Source organism: Ixodes scapularis, unplaced genomic scaffold, assembly GCF_016920785.2.
Source record: "Ixodes scapularis isolate PalLabHiFi unplaced genomic scaffold, ASM1692078v2 PGA_scaffold1__304_contigs__length_218370807, whole genome shotgun sequence".
In the NCBI taxonomy this organism is placed as follows: Eukaryota; Metazoa; Arthropoda; class Arachnida; order Ixodida; family Ixodidae; genus Ixodes; species Ixodes scapularis.
Window position 1 is genome coordinate 79,278,349 of NW_024609846.1, and position 17,414 is coordinate 79,295,762.

General features: G+C 45.7%; 1 protein-coding gene across 1 annotated transcript in view; it reads left to right on the forward strand.

Moving 5' to 3' along the window:
• The window catches only part of LOC8042181 (polyamine-transporting ATPase 13A3), a 114,771-nt gene that overhangs the window by 43,119 nt on the left and 54,238 nt on the right, over nt 1-17,414 (forward strand). Inside the window, exons 2-6 of the mRNA XM_029980552.3 lie at nt 5,702-5,778; nt 13,779-13,946; nt 15,593-15,651; nt 16,038-16,128; nt 16,756-16,925. Coding sequence (XP_029836412.2) covers nt 5,702-5,778; nt 13,779-13,946; nt 15,593-15,651; nt 16,038-16,128; nt 16,756-16,925 — 565 coding nt within the window. The remainder of the gene's footprint in view (nt 1-5,701; nt 5,779-13,778; nt 13,947-15,592; nt 15,652-16,037; nt 16,129-16,755; nt 16,926-17,414) is intronic.

The following is a 17,414-nucleotide window of genomic DNA, read 5'->3' on the forward strand; positions in this document are numbered from 1 at the left end:
TTTTGTTCTCTTTTTTATATGGAGGCAGTTGGATCGTGCGTAACATATTTTAATCTATTACCATTAAAATTCCTCAGCTTTGTAAAAAATAAAATGTCATTTTTTTGTATTATTTGTCAGGCTTATTGGGTATATTGCTCACAAATTAATAAATGCGGTGGAGTGTTTTCTGTGGCTTACTCCATAGGCAACGAAAGCTTAACTGAAAACTTCATGAACTTGAAGAACGGGAAAAAGTTCAAAAACTTAATAATGTCTGCCTAAAACCTAAAAATCAAAACGCCCAATGCCGAAAATCTGAAAGTGCATGCGCAACAACGCGGTGCCTGAAATTCTCTTTGAAGCTTTTGTTAATCTTTGAAAACAGTATAAAACAGTCAGTAGGATATCGAGGCTTCTTTCTTGCACGAACATGCCCGTTTTCTAGCCGTTCGTGCTGGTGTTTCTACACCTTGCCTTTGTGTGATCCACCTTCTACGGTGATCCACCGATGACCTTGGGCTGCACCCTGTCACCGTTGTTACTCGTCACCCATATAAGAACTAGTAATCCGTAAGGTAGCAAATAGGGCGAGTTGGTAAACGTTATACATGATGAAACCCGCTCACACGACGACGAAGGAGTGAAGACAACAAACACGACAGGGCTAAGCTGTTCTCGCAACTGAAGTTTGTTAGTGAAATTAACAAAGAAAACAGCGTAGCCGACACTGATTACATCAACACCTACTTATCTATTAGGCACTACGCAATATTTGGAGCTGAAACGGTTCACACCGCTCTTCATATTAACTCGCAAAGAACACACCTCTTTATTTGACAGAGCTACCGACGGCGCACTGTCAGTTGTCAATAAATTGTCTGTTTTACCGGTGAGCAATGTTCATATTTTATACTCGCGGCTTCATTAATATACAAAATGCTTGATTACTAATTTCTGAGAATTTAGTAAATATGCCCAATGAACTTCAAGGATATCACAAAAAAAGAGGACGTAATTTTAATGAAGTGACGATTGCGAATTGTGTTAAATTACCACGTTTCACGCAGAATCGGCTAAGTTAAAGAAAAAATCGGTGAGCTTTCCTCCGCATCCGCTCAAAGGCTGGTGAGCTTTTCTCCGCATCTGCCGGTTTTGCGGTGGGCTTATCTCCGGTGGGCTTATCTCCGGTGGGCTTATCTCCGGTGGGCTTATCTCCGGTGGGCTTATCTCCGGTGGGCTTATCTCCGGTGGGCTTATCTCCGGTGGGCTTATCTCCGGTGGGCTTATCTCCGGTGAGCTTTTCTCCGGTGAGCTTTTCTCCGGTGAGCTTTTCTCCGGTGAGCTTTTCTTCGGTGAGCTTTTCTCCGCCGCCCGTTCTTCCCAGAAGTGGCGCGCGGCACGTGTCTCGATCATTTTTACGACAATGAATGGCGCCACTTTCCCAGGATGGGAGGAGCTTTAGGTAAAGCCCCTTTATGTTTTAAGCGCAAGGTGCGTCGATGCACCAAGCACGTGCACCGTCAAGATCATGACGGCGCAGCGCAGCATTGAGCTCACTGATTGAGCTAGATTTCAGACGCCATGTTCTTCCCAGAAGTGGCGCATGGCACGTGTCTCGCGCATTTCCACAACAATGAATGGCGCCATTTTTCCTTTATAGGGGTCGGGTCACTGTGCATCGAATTTACAATCTTTAGCCCAAATACGCTCTTTTCTCTGACCAGAAAGTCGAGTGAAATGTCAACGAAAACGTTAAAAACTATCAAACCCCCCCCCCCCCCCCCCTCCAAAAAAAAAAAAAAAAAAAAGAAACAACTATAGTATTGGTTCTGAGCAGCGTCGGTTTCTTGCTTCGTTTTTGTTTTCTTGAAAAGGAAAGGGGTCGCCGACATCAAAGACAGGGCCCTGTCTTTGATGTCGGTCGGGTTCGGCACTCCGGCGCCCTTATATCATCGCAAATGCCAGTCTCCTCGCGTGTTTGCGTCGGCTATCATCGAGCACACCGAGGCACCCTAATCGAGTGGTGCAGTGGAAAAACCATGGCTTTTCTTTTCTTGTTTTATCAGAAGATAGTATCGTGTGTAGCAATTCTTTTTTTTTTTTTTCGACAACGCCAGTTTGATTGTTTATTGGATCGCCCGTATCTTTCTTAGCCCTCGCCCTGCCCTCAAGCTTCCCCGACTCCGACCAACGACTCCTCGTAGATCTGACGTCCTCGACGACATGTGCACTCCCCTCTTTTATCACCTTCTCCACATCTCGGCGTATGCTCTAGCGATACCTCACCAACTCTCTTCTCTGTACCAAAAAGCAACGTTCGTGGTTTTGTTCTTTTTTGGCTTTTTTTTTTTTTTTTTTACGCATCGATCCCGACCGCAGGTCCGCCTTTTATATAGACCTTTCCTTTGACCCTTATAATTCAATCAACGCTAAGGGGACGACGGATATGGAGACTAAACGGTCTTCAAGTAAGTCCGCAATTTATTCACTGCGCGTTTGCGTTTGGGTAAAGTTACACACACGCGGCCGTCGCTTCGATTCAATGCGGAGCGCAAGTTGGTCTGCTTCTTTTGCAGGGCTTGTGGTGACGTCAGAACGACGCCTAGCTCTGATTGGCTCTGATTGAAGGTCAATGGGTAGGCCTCCAGGCAGCTTGCTTTGAGATCGACCCACTGTCCTTCACCCAGGGCCAATCAGAGCTCGACGTCCTTCTGACGTCACCACAAGCCCTGCAAAAGAAGCAGACGACTTGCTCTCCACATAGAGCCAATCCATCGAGCAGCGCCAAAAGTACATCGTCATGGGTCTCGTCGTCTTCGTGGGTTTGCGGTGACGACAGAACGACGCCGAGTTCCGATTGGCTTTGATCGGAAGACAGTGGATAGACCTCAATGCTAGAAGCCTCGAGATGTACCCAATATATATATATTTTTTTTTCGTTCTTCAGTAATGTAAACGAGACGAGACAACGAGAAAAGGCTACGAGACAGGGCAAAATTATATCGCCTGAACTTCCCGACACCGTGTCCGAATCTGGGAAGTCGAATTTTTGACCCGTAGCGATCGCCAGTTGATCCCGCTGTGGAGAAAGAACCAAGATGGCGGCGCCCACAAGAAACTCGGGGAGTACCGATATGGTTAAGGCCGGTTCACACATACAGCGGAGCGCTAAGTTAGCGCTACGTGAGCGCTCCAAGGAGCGCTCATGTGGCGCTTCCTAGCGCGTGATGTAGCGCTCTGTTAGCGCATCAGAAGCGCTTTGTTAGCGCTCTGTTAGCGCTACAGAAGCGCTCTGTTAGCGCCACAGAAGCGCTTTGTTAGCGCTCTCACGCTCCTTGGTTGGAAAATGTCTTTATTATATTTATAAAAAGGTGATTTACGCTCGCCGATCTTGACTTAAGTCATCTTCTTTGAGCGAATGAGTTTATGGTACACGGTATACAAGGAGTTCACGCTCCTTGTGCCGTGCTTGCTGCTGCGGAACAGCGCGTGCACGGCGATTCTTTTGCTGTTTTTCTTTTGGCATTGAAAGAAGAGGAAGTAAAACAGCCGCTCTCCAAGCAAAGGGTCGGGCAGGCGATCCAGTCATGAACTCTGAGCGACTAATTGGTTGGGTACGACCTCATCGCTTTCTATTCGATATGCGTGACCCTGGTTTCAAAGACACGCAGTTAAAAATAATCGCCTTCGAAAGAGCTCTGTGTCTCGGTCCCTCAGCCTAGGAACAAGGTTCGCCGGGGACCCGTCGGTATCTCGATGGCGAAAGATTTCGCGCACCCAGAAGGCGCTTCTGGGCGTTAAGCCGTCCTCACACATATGCACTAATCACTTGTCTAAGAGCATTTGTCGCATTTCTATTTCAGCATCCCACATGTCCGCCATGGTGCTGCTGATGCACACCCAACCACAGGAACCGGTACCGCAGTGTACGCGCTAATCCGCAGCACCGCGGTACAAGAAGCGCTACTGAAGCGCTAACAAGGAGCTACTGTAGCGCTAACAAAGCGCTACTGGAGCGCTTACAAAGCGCTGCTGGAGCGCTAACAAGGCGCTACAGAAGCGCTAATCGTGCGCTATGTTAGAACTAAGCCACGCGCTAGGAAGCGCCACATTAGCGCTCCTTGGAGCGCTCACGTAGCGCTAACTTGGCGCTAACTTAGCGCTCCGCTGTATGTGTGAACAGGCCTTTATATAGCAATTAAATGCAAAGGTGCAAGCGAGCTGGACAGGAATGACGATAATAATCCCCGGAGAAGGGCAACAAGAGGGACAAAGGACAAACAAATCTCCTAACACAGCTAGGTGACTGGTGCGCGACCTGCACAGATAACATGCCTTGTACTGACGTCACATCATCCCTTTCGCACCACCACGGGAGAGAAAGAGAGAAAGGCGGAGAAGCTGCTTTTGTACAAATTTTGAGTGACGGGTCAATCTTCTTTAATCTTCTGGACTCTAGAAGATTACGGAAGGACACGTCCGCCACGCCTGAGGAACACAAAAGAGAGTCCCGACGTCAAAAGTGCACCAACATGGTTTTTGTCATGTTTCTGTACGCGTTCCATGCATGAAATTTCGTTTCGGCGACGCACCTTGCGACGTTTCGTCGAAAATAGTCTTTCCGTGCCGCACATCGCCTTGGTGCAAGCCCCGAGCGGAACCAAGCAAGGGGTGATTGCCCATATTGCGGTATATTAGGAAGATTAGGATTAAGGCTCGCAAATTCCTTTTTGCTTTATCGGGGCATTCCCGAAGCGAACAATGAAGCCAGAAATCCTGTCCAATCCACATAAAATGTTGTCGACGATTTGTTTATTTATTTGTCGAAGGATCTTGCAAAACTGGGCGAGTTGGTAGTTCATGTTGATCAATTGTGGTGCGCTGTAACGTTAATCAACTTGCAAAGGATCTTGTGTCCGCGAAATGAGTAATAGAAAAAATCGTATGGGTGCAGGCGAGCTGGTGAATATTAACCATGTTGATTTAACCTGAGAGTAGTGAGACGTCGTCCTGTCTATTTTCTGTCCCTTCTACGTTTTGATGCTTCTTCTCTACCCCAGTCTCAGGTTAAATCAACATGGTTAACGAAATGAGTATCCCCAAAACGTCACAATTTCCTTTCGACGAAACGTGCGCCCACGGAACGTGTGTCGATAAAAAAATCGCTCGTGAGACGTGGTCCGACAGACCCAGCTTTTCGGGCTGTCGTAAAAGTTGTGACAGCTGCGATCTCGTCCGCTTTCCTAGCTGCATACTTGTGCCATCTTGCGCTCCCGCTGCGCGAGCGCACACACGTCAAAAACTCCGAGCTCGCGCCGGTTACGTCCCCCCCCCCCCCCCCCCTGAACCGGGAAGGGCGATGAACGTGAGTGCGTACCACGGTGCGTACGCGCAACCCGACGCCGCTCCTCGTGCTACAACATTCGCGAGTGGGTACCGCGGCGCGGCGATTGCACGGTTCGGCTTACCCCTTTCCCCCAGGATCTCGCGGTCTTCGGGGTGGTCGCGATGAGGGTCCTACGAGTGGGCCGCCAAATTACACGTTGCGCGCGCTGCTTGCGTGCCGGCTTCGGCGTCCTTCGTAACCCCTTTGCTTGGCCGGTGCCGCGACCCGGCCGGCCGCCGATTAGCGCTGGCACGCGCCGATGCTCGTCCTCGTCGTTATTTCTGCGCTCAGGCGATTGGGGGAGGTCACCAACCGTGAATCGTTTCCTTCCAGGAAAATGCCGCAAGCTGGGACCACCGCCCATGAAGGATGGCGTGGACTACGTCAATGCCCACGAGGAGGATCAAATGGTGGGTGCCCTTCCTTCTGGTCTAGGATGCTTCATGTGTTTCCTGTCTCTCTCTCTCTCTCTTTCTCTCTCTGCCACCTTTCCTCCTATTTAGTCCCCAGCAGGCAGTGGTTTGGACACTGTTCAAAAGTTGGGTGTTCTCTTTTGGTGAAGCTGGATCATATCCAAACTTCAGACAATGTGCAACAGCTATTTGGCTCTAGAACTACGTCTGAATTGGATGAGGCGGGATTTGTAGTATTTGCGAACTGGCAAGCAGTGGAACTGCCCATGAGGGATGGCGTGGACTGTGTCAATGGCCATGAGGAGAAATTTCAGATTGATTCCTCCCCCCCAAATGATATAGTTCCCTCCCCTCTCCCCTTGCTGTTCATGCCCAGTGCCTTAGATTTATTTCCTTGCACTAAAATTCTTAAGGTGAAATGCTATATTTCGGCTGCTTGATTCTTGTACCCAGTTATGTCAGTTGTTATAAAAGAGTTAAAAACAGCACAATAAATGAAAAAAAAAGTATAATGCACGGCATATTTTTACAGCGGAGCTGTTAAGGGCCAGTTTCCCCAGGATCGTGTCCCCCGCAAAAAAATGTTGACACAAAACTCTGGACAGCTACCGCCATCTATGAGCGACGGTGGCAACCAGACAATCAGCTTGCCGGCCTTGCTCCTAGATGGCGACAACCTTCCCAGCCTTTCGACTCTGGTTTTCACCAGAGTGGAAAGGCTGAATTTCTCTAGGCGTCGTCCTCGAGGTCGTCTTTGAGGTCGTTTTAAACGTCGTCCTTGAGTTTGTCCTCGAGGTCATTCTAGGACTTGTCCTTGAGGTCATCCTAGATGCCGTCCTCGAGGTCTTCTTTGATGTTGTCCGAGAGGTTGTCCTCGAAGTCGTCCTAGAATCCATCCTAGAAGTCATTCTTGAGGTCGTCCTAGACATCGTCCTTGAGGTCGTCTTCCAGGTCGTCCTAGACATTGCTTCGAAATCATCCTAGAAGTCGTCCTTGAGGTCATCTAGATTCGTCCCTGAGGTCGTCCTCTAGGCGTTGTCCTCGAGGTCGTCTTAGAAGTCGGCCTTCAGGTCATCCTAGACATCGTCCTTGAGGTTGTCCTTTACGTCGTCCTTAGGCGTCGTCCTTGAGGTTGTCCAAGAAGTCGTCCTTGAGGTCGTCTGACCATAGTACAGCTTCGCTGGTCTTCCTTCTTCACCAGAGTGGAATAACTGAAAGTTTTTTTAGTTCAGATTTACCTTTTTTTGGTATAATTCATGCCAGAAATAAAAAATTCAAATCATCGTATTTGTGATGTTTTGGTGACATATTTGGAGCCTTGTATCTTAGAATTGATCAAAAATATTTTTTTTACTAAGTACTGCACACCTGCAGCTCGTTCGCTCAGTATTGCCTTGGCTATCGTCTGTAGTGCATGATGAAAAAACTACCACAAACCACACACAGTACGGTTTGTGTTAGTGTCTTGCATGCCTACGGGGCGCACAGGACACATCCTGACTTCCCTGCATGGTCTTTGTTTAGTAGTCAAACGAACAAGCTCCTTTTTTTTTCTTTAATTTGAATTAGGCCATTTAAGTAGGTGTGCATATTGTTGTTTATGTCAGATTAGTATATATAATGTTTTTGTATTTCTTGCCTTGTTTGTGCTTTTCTGCTTGCCATCATAACTCCCCCCCCCCCCCCCCCCCCCCCTTCCAGAAGAGTGTACCCACTCAATCCTAACGGCTTTTAAAAACCAGAAGACAATGTCTACAACCAATAGCCCTAATGTTGTGGCTAGCATTCCAGTCACCTGCTCCAGTTTCCCTACAAGTCGCTTGTGTCCAGTTTTATCAATGACCGACGTTCAGATTTGGTGCAGCCTCCTTGGATGGTCGACGTAAAAAGAAGATATATTAAAAGTAATGCTTTTTTTGCTCTGAGAACTGTCTCACTGTGCATCTGCTGAGGTCATCCTGGACTCATCTCAGTGCTAACATACTCTGCCAGAATGCTGACACTGACTTATTCTGCCAGAATACTGACATACTCTGCCAGAATTGCTTCGCATGCCTGGGGCAACTTTCTGCATCCTGTGCCAGTGAGTTGAGCTCAGATTCGTCCCCAACTTAGTGCTGCTTCCGAGCATTGTGTGCTCACAGACTTCAAGGAAAGAATTCCTAGCAGAGGACTAGACACTAGTTCATGAAAATTTCCATTGGCGAAAAGCACAAAATTGAGAGAATCGGAGCTAAAAAGAAAGCTAGGCAAACTAAAACTTGTATTGCCTGAAAATTAAAAAAGAAAAAGAAGAAAATAATTAGCTACTGTTTGCTAGACCAATTAAGGAACTGAAACTTGCCAGCTTATTGCTCCTGTTTCTCGAGTGATGAGTGGTGAATCAATGTGCATCAAGTTGTTGTCAAGACAGTGTGCTACTGGATGCCAGCATCGGATACTCATGTCAGCATTCGTTAACTGAGGCGAAAAGGAAATTGTGATGTCTTTACTGCGGGTGAAAGATTATAGCATCGAGGTATTGCACCGCACGGACAGTACCAACATCTAAAAGAGTAATTTTGTTAAAAAATAAGAGGTGTTGCACTTGGCCACTGGGTACTGCACAAGGGCAACCTTGGATGTTTAAATCAAAGTCCAAACATGGAATGTGCCCAGGTAAGTCGTTTAAGATTGCAACGAGGGAAGTGTAGTCAAAATATATGTAATAAGGTCTATTTGTTAGACATACTCACTTTAAGACATACTCACTTTAGGATGAAATTAAAAGCAAGCGCCGATGCCCATGAGCTTTTGTCATAGCTGACCTTATGTGATGGAAAAAGGTGGAAATGAGGACTTGGGATTCCAGAACGGTCTGTGCAAAAGAATAGATATTATTTACAAAAATATAAAAAAATAACAAGAAGCATGGGAAGCAGAGTGAGCTATATACAAGTCCACATAAAGTGAGTCAGAGAGGTTCCACTTACAAGGCACCGCTTGTTCTTGGTAATCACAGCAGCCTTGAGCCTGGATGTTGATTCTTCATGGCGATGACACCGAGCAGGCGGCAGATCCCCAGCAAGCCTGGTTTCAGCTTCCACAGGCCTTTCGGCGCCTGTCTGGGGTTTAACTCGGGCGTCTGGTTCACCGGTGTCGCGATGCATTCATTCTCAATCACTGCCTTCGGTTCTCTGGCCTGAGCGCATCCCTGCGCGCGCTCTCACTGCCTCGTCTCTTTCGTTTTAAGTCCTGTTCATATCGTCACACCTTATCAGATCCATATTGAGGTGCTTCACAGAGGGAAAACTTCCATTCTGATATTTCTTTTATGCTGACCATCGTAAGCAGATTCAACCAGATCTGTGAGTGTCAGCCATTGAGAAATCTGAACACAAGCAACTTCGAATGCAAGAAATTTGAAGCAGAGGACTGGAATGCTTGCTACAACAGCGGGATTGTAGATTTTGCCTTCTGGTTTTTAAAAGCCGTTAAGATAGAGCCATACACTTTTTGGGAAGGAAAGAACATGACAAGCAGCGAAACACTGGCAAGACTATGTATACATACAAAAATAATATATTTACTAAACTGATATAAACAACAATATACACCACAACATTTTTTGCGGTCGGACATTTTTTCTTTATTGGTGCCACGTCCACATAACACGTTCCCTCCCCCCTCCATTGTCAGCTCCCGTCACTTTTTCACTCCCCAAAAGCTTACAAAGCCACTGCCCTTATTTGAGCAAAAAAAGCCTTGCAGTAAAGCCAACTTGCAAAACTATCATTTTGTCTATTCGGGTCCTTAGATCTGTGTTTGGTGACATCTACAGAAAATGGAACAAAAAAAGGGGGAACTCTGATTATGCTAAAAGATAGGTGACATCATTTGGAATAATAGCAAAGAACTAGAAAGAAATAAAATGTCATTTTTTTTTAATAAAGGGGGCTCAAGATATGGCAAAATTTTATTTTTGATGAAATTACAATATTTATATAATTTACTGAGTGAAAATGAATTAAAGTGTTACCAGTCAATAGTCAATGTAGAGGGCTGCAGGTTTACAGTATTTAGTAAGTAATATTTGTGATGGGGACTCCTAAGGTACAAGGCTCCAAATATGTCACCAAAACGTCAAAGGTGTGATGTATAGCACTTGTTATTTCTGGCATGATTTATACCAAAAAAGGTTAATTTGAACTAAAAAAATTAGGTGCACTATATACATTTCTATAAAAACTTGCGAGTTTCTCGTTTTTACTTTTTTGTAGCAACCGACAGAACTGGGTACAAAAGTCAAGCAGCCGAAATGTAGCATTTCACCTTGCTCCACTTAAAAAAACTTCCAAGAAAGGAAATAAATCAAAAATAAAATTGAAGAACAGTTTTGCATATCTTTTTTTGAGGCAAATCAAAATACCCACTTTGACGTGTCTGTCCGATTTCAAATGAAACTGCCCTATAGGCAAAAGCAATAAAGGCAAAACTATGGGGAACAGAATAATTACAATTGCCAGATATCAAGAGCGTAACAAGTGTGTTCACGTGTGGAGGATTTTTTTTGGGGAACTTCAAAGAACCATCCTGTGCAGTTGCAGCTTTGTGAGGACGAGATGACATCCCACTCTGTTCCCCACTTTGTTTTACTCACTTTTCAGTGTACACATTCACACAAGTGTTCATTGCGAGCCCAATTGCTTTGTTGACGATTTTTTGTCCAGATGCTGGCGGCATAAAAAATCAACAAGCACAAAAATCAAGGGCACAGAGCACTCTAGAACATGTTATCGTACAGGCTGAGGTTAGTGGATGCACAGCTACTGCATTGCCAATGGCCTGTCGGTATCACGACTCTACAATACACAATATTGTGGACTTTGGTGCTGCTAATATGGTTGCTTCAAGGCTTCATTTTTGCATCCAGAAAGTACCAGTGGTACTACTTAGCTGCATTCTTTTCTATAAATTGCACATTCTAGAGCAGGTGCATGTACTCTATTTAAAGAACAGTCCACTTGGCAAGCTACTATATACTAACATGCAAATTTAATATGGTTTCTTATAGCAGCCTGCCTGTATGTAGCCCGTCCATGTACAAGGTGACCCCCCATGCTAAAAAGAAAAGAGAAGAATCTTTTTTTGAAGGGAGCCCTGGACCTGTGACCGCACCCTTTCAATTTGACACCTGCATGCCTTATCTAAGTGCCCCTTTTTAACATTTTTTTTTTTTTTTTTTTTAATTTTATTAGGAGTGTTTTGGGATAGGGGGACACTGTGACACAAGTTGGTCTTTCGCATTTTGAGGATAGGATGTTGTGTAAACTTCTCACACATTCCTTTTGCTTCGTCGGCGTACAGCTCGTACCATTGCTTCCTCTGCTGGGAATCATCTCTGTGGAAAATGTAGCACAGGCAGTGAGTTCTTAGCATATCGAAAAAAAGGCCTTCATTAATTTTTTTCTTTAAATTTTGAAGTGCTTTGTCTTAGCCATTTATCAATGACAAACTTTGTTGACCAGGGAGATACGAAGACATAACAATAATGGTAATTTTTACTCTCGATGGAATTATTCTTGATTGTAGGCTCTTGTATGTACATGTTGAGGCAATTGTAAGCAGACATATTTTCAGCTGACCTAATCTGTGTTGAGTTAGCTAACCATATCTTATCTAACCCAACCTGAGCCAGCAGGCATGGGCTCAATTCATCTGGCAAGATGGAAGCCGACCTAAACTGAGGTACAACTTGCACTGTACTAGCTAATATTGCAAAAATGAACCAACAAAGAACGGAGAATTCTTCAACAAAAGAATTTGTGTGTCTGTTCCATGTTAAAAGCACTGCCATTAAATTAGTATTTTTACCGAGAGTAATAGAAAAACATATAGCTATAGCCTCTAAGAAAGATGCAAGAAAATTTTGTCACATCGAGGTCAAATGACCTATTATTAAAGAAGGCAGGTGGGGCATGAAATTTGTTGACTAAACATACCAAGAGAAAAGTTTAAGTGGTCATTTGATGGCGAGTCATGGGACGAGATGGGGCTGCAGCTTTGAGCATGTGGAGCGAGAGCTTGTGCAAACACGGGATTTCTGAGCTCGATTCCTGCCTCTCTCCATTTAGATTTAAATAAGCATTGTACCGGCAAATGGTCATGCATTGCTACTGCATGATGTACATTAAAAAGAACCCGGGACAGCAGTTGTACTGCACTGGCTAAATTTCTCATCTAAAGCTTGAATCAGTGTCGCCGTATATGGGCAGACCAACTGTGTGATGTCTTAACACTCACATCGAATGTACTTACTTTTTCAAAGAGACGACTTGACTGGCAAATAATTATTACATATTACTTTTGTTTTGTCTTCTTGCTGTCAGAAAATATATGGTCATGTCATCAAACTCCCCACTTTCACAAAATTAAAAAATGAGCTTCAGAGAAAAAAAGAAAGCTCGTTCGGAGGGCAGTGACACTCCGTGTATGGTCAAGGCAGAGATAGTGCATCCTGAGACATCCATAAAGTGGAGATCTTAATGCCGTACAAGATAAGGCAGGTGTCACTTGGCCTAGCTCCCGAGGGAGATTACACGGCAGAGGGAAGAACGCTAGGCTTGTGCCTCATGTGCAGTGAACGTTGACGGACTGTAAAAGAACTCTGGAAGGGCTGTAAAAGAACTCGTTGCAACCGGTGGTGTTCATGGCATTTGTTCTTTATGTAAGGTTTTTATGTCTCACAATCGGTGTGTTGCACTTGTTTGTCAGATATGTTTTCAGAATAGAGACAGGTAAGGTCTCTCACCCTGGCACGAAGCCAGCCAGCAAGGTAGGGGGGACAAATATTTAACAACTGTGTTGTGGTACAATGATAAATCAAGTCCCCGTTAAACACATTAATGTTTTTCATTGTTGTCATTGTGTCTTTCTGTTTTGTGCTGGTAATTTGTCTCTCTAAAGGGGTACTCCGCCGTTTTCTTTGTTGTCGCCGATTTGCCTAAAAACTTGCTAAACACACCTACAAACATTGCTGAAGTAGTAACTCAAATATTTGGCCAAAATAACTTTTTTTCGCAGAGTTATAGAATTTACAATTTTGATCCTCATCGTGTTTTTCAAAGTGAAAAGCTTTACTGGCAACATTGGAAAAGTGACACCATGGGAAGGCAGGGGTTCACTATTTGGGCTGTAGACTTATTTCCCAACTGATTAAAAACAGTTTCAGGGTGTCAAATGAATGCTTTGGAAGGTCGCTCCAGCTCCCGCGCAGCAGCACGAAACAAATGCTCGGCATAGTTTTTTGGACAGCTTGCTGAACCGTAAGCTTGCCATCCCGTGACAGCATGGCAATGAAAAGTGTGGGTATATTTGAATCTTGGTTTTGGGATCCTTTTCATTTGCCAATTTCACAATAACTATTTTGAATTTCGCAATACTAAATAGCATACTAAATAGACTAAAAGATGACGATTTCAAAAATATAGTTAGCTGGGGTTGCTAAAAAAAATCGCCGGAGTACCCCTTTAAGCAACTGGCTGTTTGTCTGCGTTTGTCTGTGATTAGGGAGGGGAACAGTATCAACTTTAAGTTATCTGACCTGAGGTGCTCTTTTGCATCAAACATCATTGTGATCGAGCAACAAGCATGCTCCGTGCCTCGCTCATTTGATTGACCCTCGTCCAGTGCAAATGCCAGGCAGAGAGGGAAAATTAACTGGTGTTCAAGGGTGGCAGTATTCATCTGCAATATGATAAGCTTATAGGACACTTATATGTCAGAAGGCCTATGTACGTAAGTGAGCTATGTTGGTGCCACAGGAGGTGATCACTATCTAATTGTGCTCCAATAATTTGGGCAGATTTGTCTGAATTAAGATTAAATTAAATATAAATTCCTGTAGCTCCTTCGAAGCGTTTTTTGTCGTCCCGTTCTTCGATGCATTCTTTCGCCTGTCTGTCGAGCTTCTTGAACCTTGACGTGTGAAACCCTTGTTTTCCTCTCCTTGCCCCCAGGAGGTGGTTGGGTACTGTGCGGACAACCTGCGCACCCTGGCGACGTGGTGCGGGGTGCTGCTGACGGCAGGGTTCCTGCGGCTCCTGTTTCACTGGCACCCTGCCTGGATGCTCTATTGCACCCACCGCAGGTGCCCGCTGCACAAGGCCACCAAGGTGCTGCTTGTGGTGAGTGGCTCCTGGCACCCACACATTGAAGAGCTGCCACCCCAGCCAGAAATTACCCTAAGGTTTTGCAGCAATACTCGGGAACAGCTTTCTTTGGCTTTGCAGTCGGAGCTATGGGTGGACCTTGAGTACCGATCAGAGCTGTGCATGTGTACTTTTCACCTCTGAAATGTCACAGAAAGTTGTCCCTGTGTATAGTACAAGCCTCCTATGAACAAAACCCATTTATCTGCTTTGCCACAAAGCAGGGGAACAGCCAATCGCTGTCGTTTATGGAAAGAAACCGGTGGATAGTGAGGTACCGATAACAATTATATCCCTGTGCGAATAGCATTTCTCAGCCAGGATGCTAACAGTGCCTCATCTTTTGCTGCTTTCATTTCATAAATGATGTTGATAGGCTTTCATATGCCATGCAGGCATGTTGATGAAGGGAAGCTTATACAGCCTGCGGGACGAGTGTCCAAACAGGATACTTCGAAACATGTGAGGTGACACCTCACCGCCATATGAAGTGAAAGTTGAAGTCCAGCGGTCCGTCCTCTGTTTGGACATCCACCAGGCAAACATCACGGCTTTCTGCCTCTGCTTTTGTCAGATGTCAGTGTTGGTGCTCGTCAGACTTGACGTCACATGTGACCTGCCAGTGGTGTGCCTGTTGCCTGCCCATCTATTGTACCATGGCTCTCCATCGCCATGGTAGCGGAGGCCTTAAGTGTTTCACTGACAGCCAACAGATCGTGTGAGTGACTGCCCGGACCCACGTGATGAGCGTGCTTTAGGCGTCCCTGAAGAACAGAAACGGACGTTTGCGGAGTGAAGCTTTCCTCCCTCGGCGAAAAGAAACGGACGGAAGCAAACTGCTGCACGCCTTACGGCGGAGTTGTGTGGCTTCACACATTCTAAAGTCCCCATTTGGGCAGCCCTTTATGGTACCCAATTTTCGTTGAGGTGTTAGAGGCAAAATAAACATACATATAGCTAAAAAAAACTATTTGCTTTCCATATGGAAGTTGTTTGTGGAGATGCAGCTTTGCTGAGGGATCAAGCATATATAAAACACAGTAATTGCAATTTATTGTTCTTGAAACGCATGCCTGTCACCATTTCTTGAAATCGAAGTCCAGGGTAGACTTGGTGCTTCCCACTTCTCCTTGCTGCCTCCTTTCCCACACCCTCTTCCTCTCCCCAAAATTTGATCCCCTTTTCCCCGACTGCACAGTGTGTGAAACCATGTCCTTCTCTCTTGGTTCCATCTTCCTCTCCTTTGCTATCCTCGCAGTTGTTTTTGATAGCAGTAAACTAAGAGGTTCCTTCTAGAAGAGCTAGGTTGTGGGCTGCCTTTTAAAGATAAATGGGACCTTGTCTCACAATCGTTTTCTTCAAACATAACCCTGTACCGGGATCCCAGCCTTCAGTGGAACTAGTAAACAGTGCCGCAATCAGCTGACCTCTTCTCCTGTCACTACCTGCTGATAAGGTTCCCTTTCTTTATGTAATGTGATTTCTTCTAGAAGAGTCTAGTTTCTGACACCGGTGAATTAGTGGTCGACTGTTTGCAAACACGTGTACAGCAGTGTGCATGCAGAGTTTCTTCTCCAGCCGCAGCGGCTGCTTACGTTCTTTCAATCCCTTGTCATTTCCAGGATCAGTACCAACAGCTGTTTGTGGAGCCCGTCCAAACCATCTTGCCTTCAAAAGTAAAGTGAGTTTGCCTTCCTATTTGCCCGTTCCATTAAAACGGCGCTTCTCCTACGGTCTACTCTAGTCACTGGCCGGATGTAAATGGCAGGGAGGAGCTTCGATCTCTCCGCTTCCTGCGCGAGCTTCCTATTACTTTCAATAATGCTTCGGCGTGTCGTTGGAGCGCGATGGAAGGCACAAAGTGCTCGCTGTACTCTGGGCATTTGAACGACTTGCCTGCCCTTCTCATTCTGTTGGTGACTGCAACGTGTCTGTGGCAGTGTCGTGCTCTAACAACTTGTCGAGCTACGGGCGTAGAAAAAGAAATGCAAGAACCGTTGTGCGTCATGCGTTTAGTAGGCCTGTTTAGCGACAGGTGTCCTTGCCCATTTCTCGCCGCTTTTGCAGTGTTCCCCTCATGGTCTCTGTAACGGGGCAGGAGGATTTTTCTCCCGACGGACCGAATGAAATGAAGGAGCTGGTAACCCTGAAGCCAGGTGTAAGCTGAATTTCCTCCTTCCTTGTTCTCTCACACTTTTGAGTTTTGCTTGTGCGGTCGGTTCCATAGGAAAAGCAAAGATGTCTGCATCTGCTGATTGAGCGTCTGTTGTAGGGAAATAATAGACAACTAAAGTGAGGCACATCTTCCGAGACTGTAATCTGTACTTACAAAACAAACAGCATAAAAGTAAGATATATGTAGGCATGTGTTATTTCTACTCTTTTTGTTTCGCATAATGTCCATTGCATGGCGCCCAGGACGCTTGTCTCAGTCAAGGAAAGTTTGCACCTTTTATTTCATGTGGCACGAAAACTTTACTGTTTATGGAGATCTGCGTGCCCAGAATATAAACGGTCAGAAGACTCGAAGAGGGGTCGGGTGTTGAGTAAGATTAGTCTTGCACGTAAACTGGTAAAGGTGTAGCCCTCACCTGCTGGACAGTGTTAACTAAGCCAGGTGCAGACAAGAGAAGGTGCCCAGTCTGTCAGTTACCGAGTTCCTCGTTGCGTTTCCCTCGCAGCATTTGGCGCACGACCCAACGTACGGTATCCGTTTGGGCAGCAGGACGTTGCGTTCACGTCCGCAGCAAGTGCCCCACAGCCCCTTCCCGCTCTGTTTTTTCAGGGAGCCTTCGAAACGACGGAGTCTTTAGTGTTCTTCGAGAACAAGAAGGTCCGCTACCTCTGGGACCACGACCTCAAAGTGTTTACGAGGTTGAGGGGTTTCGATAGAAATGTGCCGTGTTCTTATTTCCACCAGCAGAAAGGAATTTCCCTCCAGGAGCAACTGGTTAGGTAGCGTACAACCATTTTTGTTGCAACACTGCTCTCTCTTTTTGTCTGGCCGGGCTGGCCAGTCAAATGTTTTCCGCTCCCTTTCTATCCCTTTCTCTCCATCTCTCTCTCTGCCTTTTCGTCTCTCTTTTTTTCTTCATTTCTGGTGTTGTCGGTTTAGAGGCCAACCCACGTCGTGAGTGCTTGTTAACCTGTTTCTTGTTGGACGTCTCCTAAAACCTGTCTATACCTTATTTCACCTTACGATGGACCGCATATGATGCTACGAGGCACCGAAGCTAATCCCATGTCGTTTGAGGGTCACGTGACCTTAGGAGAGGGTGCAGCGATGCGCAGTGTGCAGAGTCTCATGATACGTACAGGGCGCTGGATTGACTGGGATGACTTGCAGCGTCCACTGCGATCTGTCGTAAAACGAAGTGGTGTATAGCGCGTTAAGATTTTCCCCAAGAGTAAAGGAATGATGCGACAGATTCACAGACGGTATAT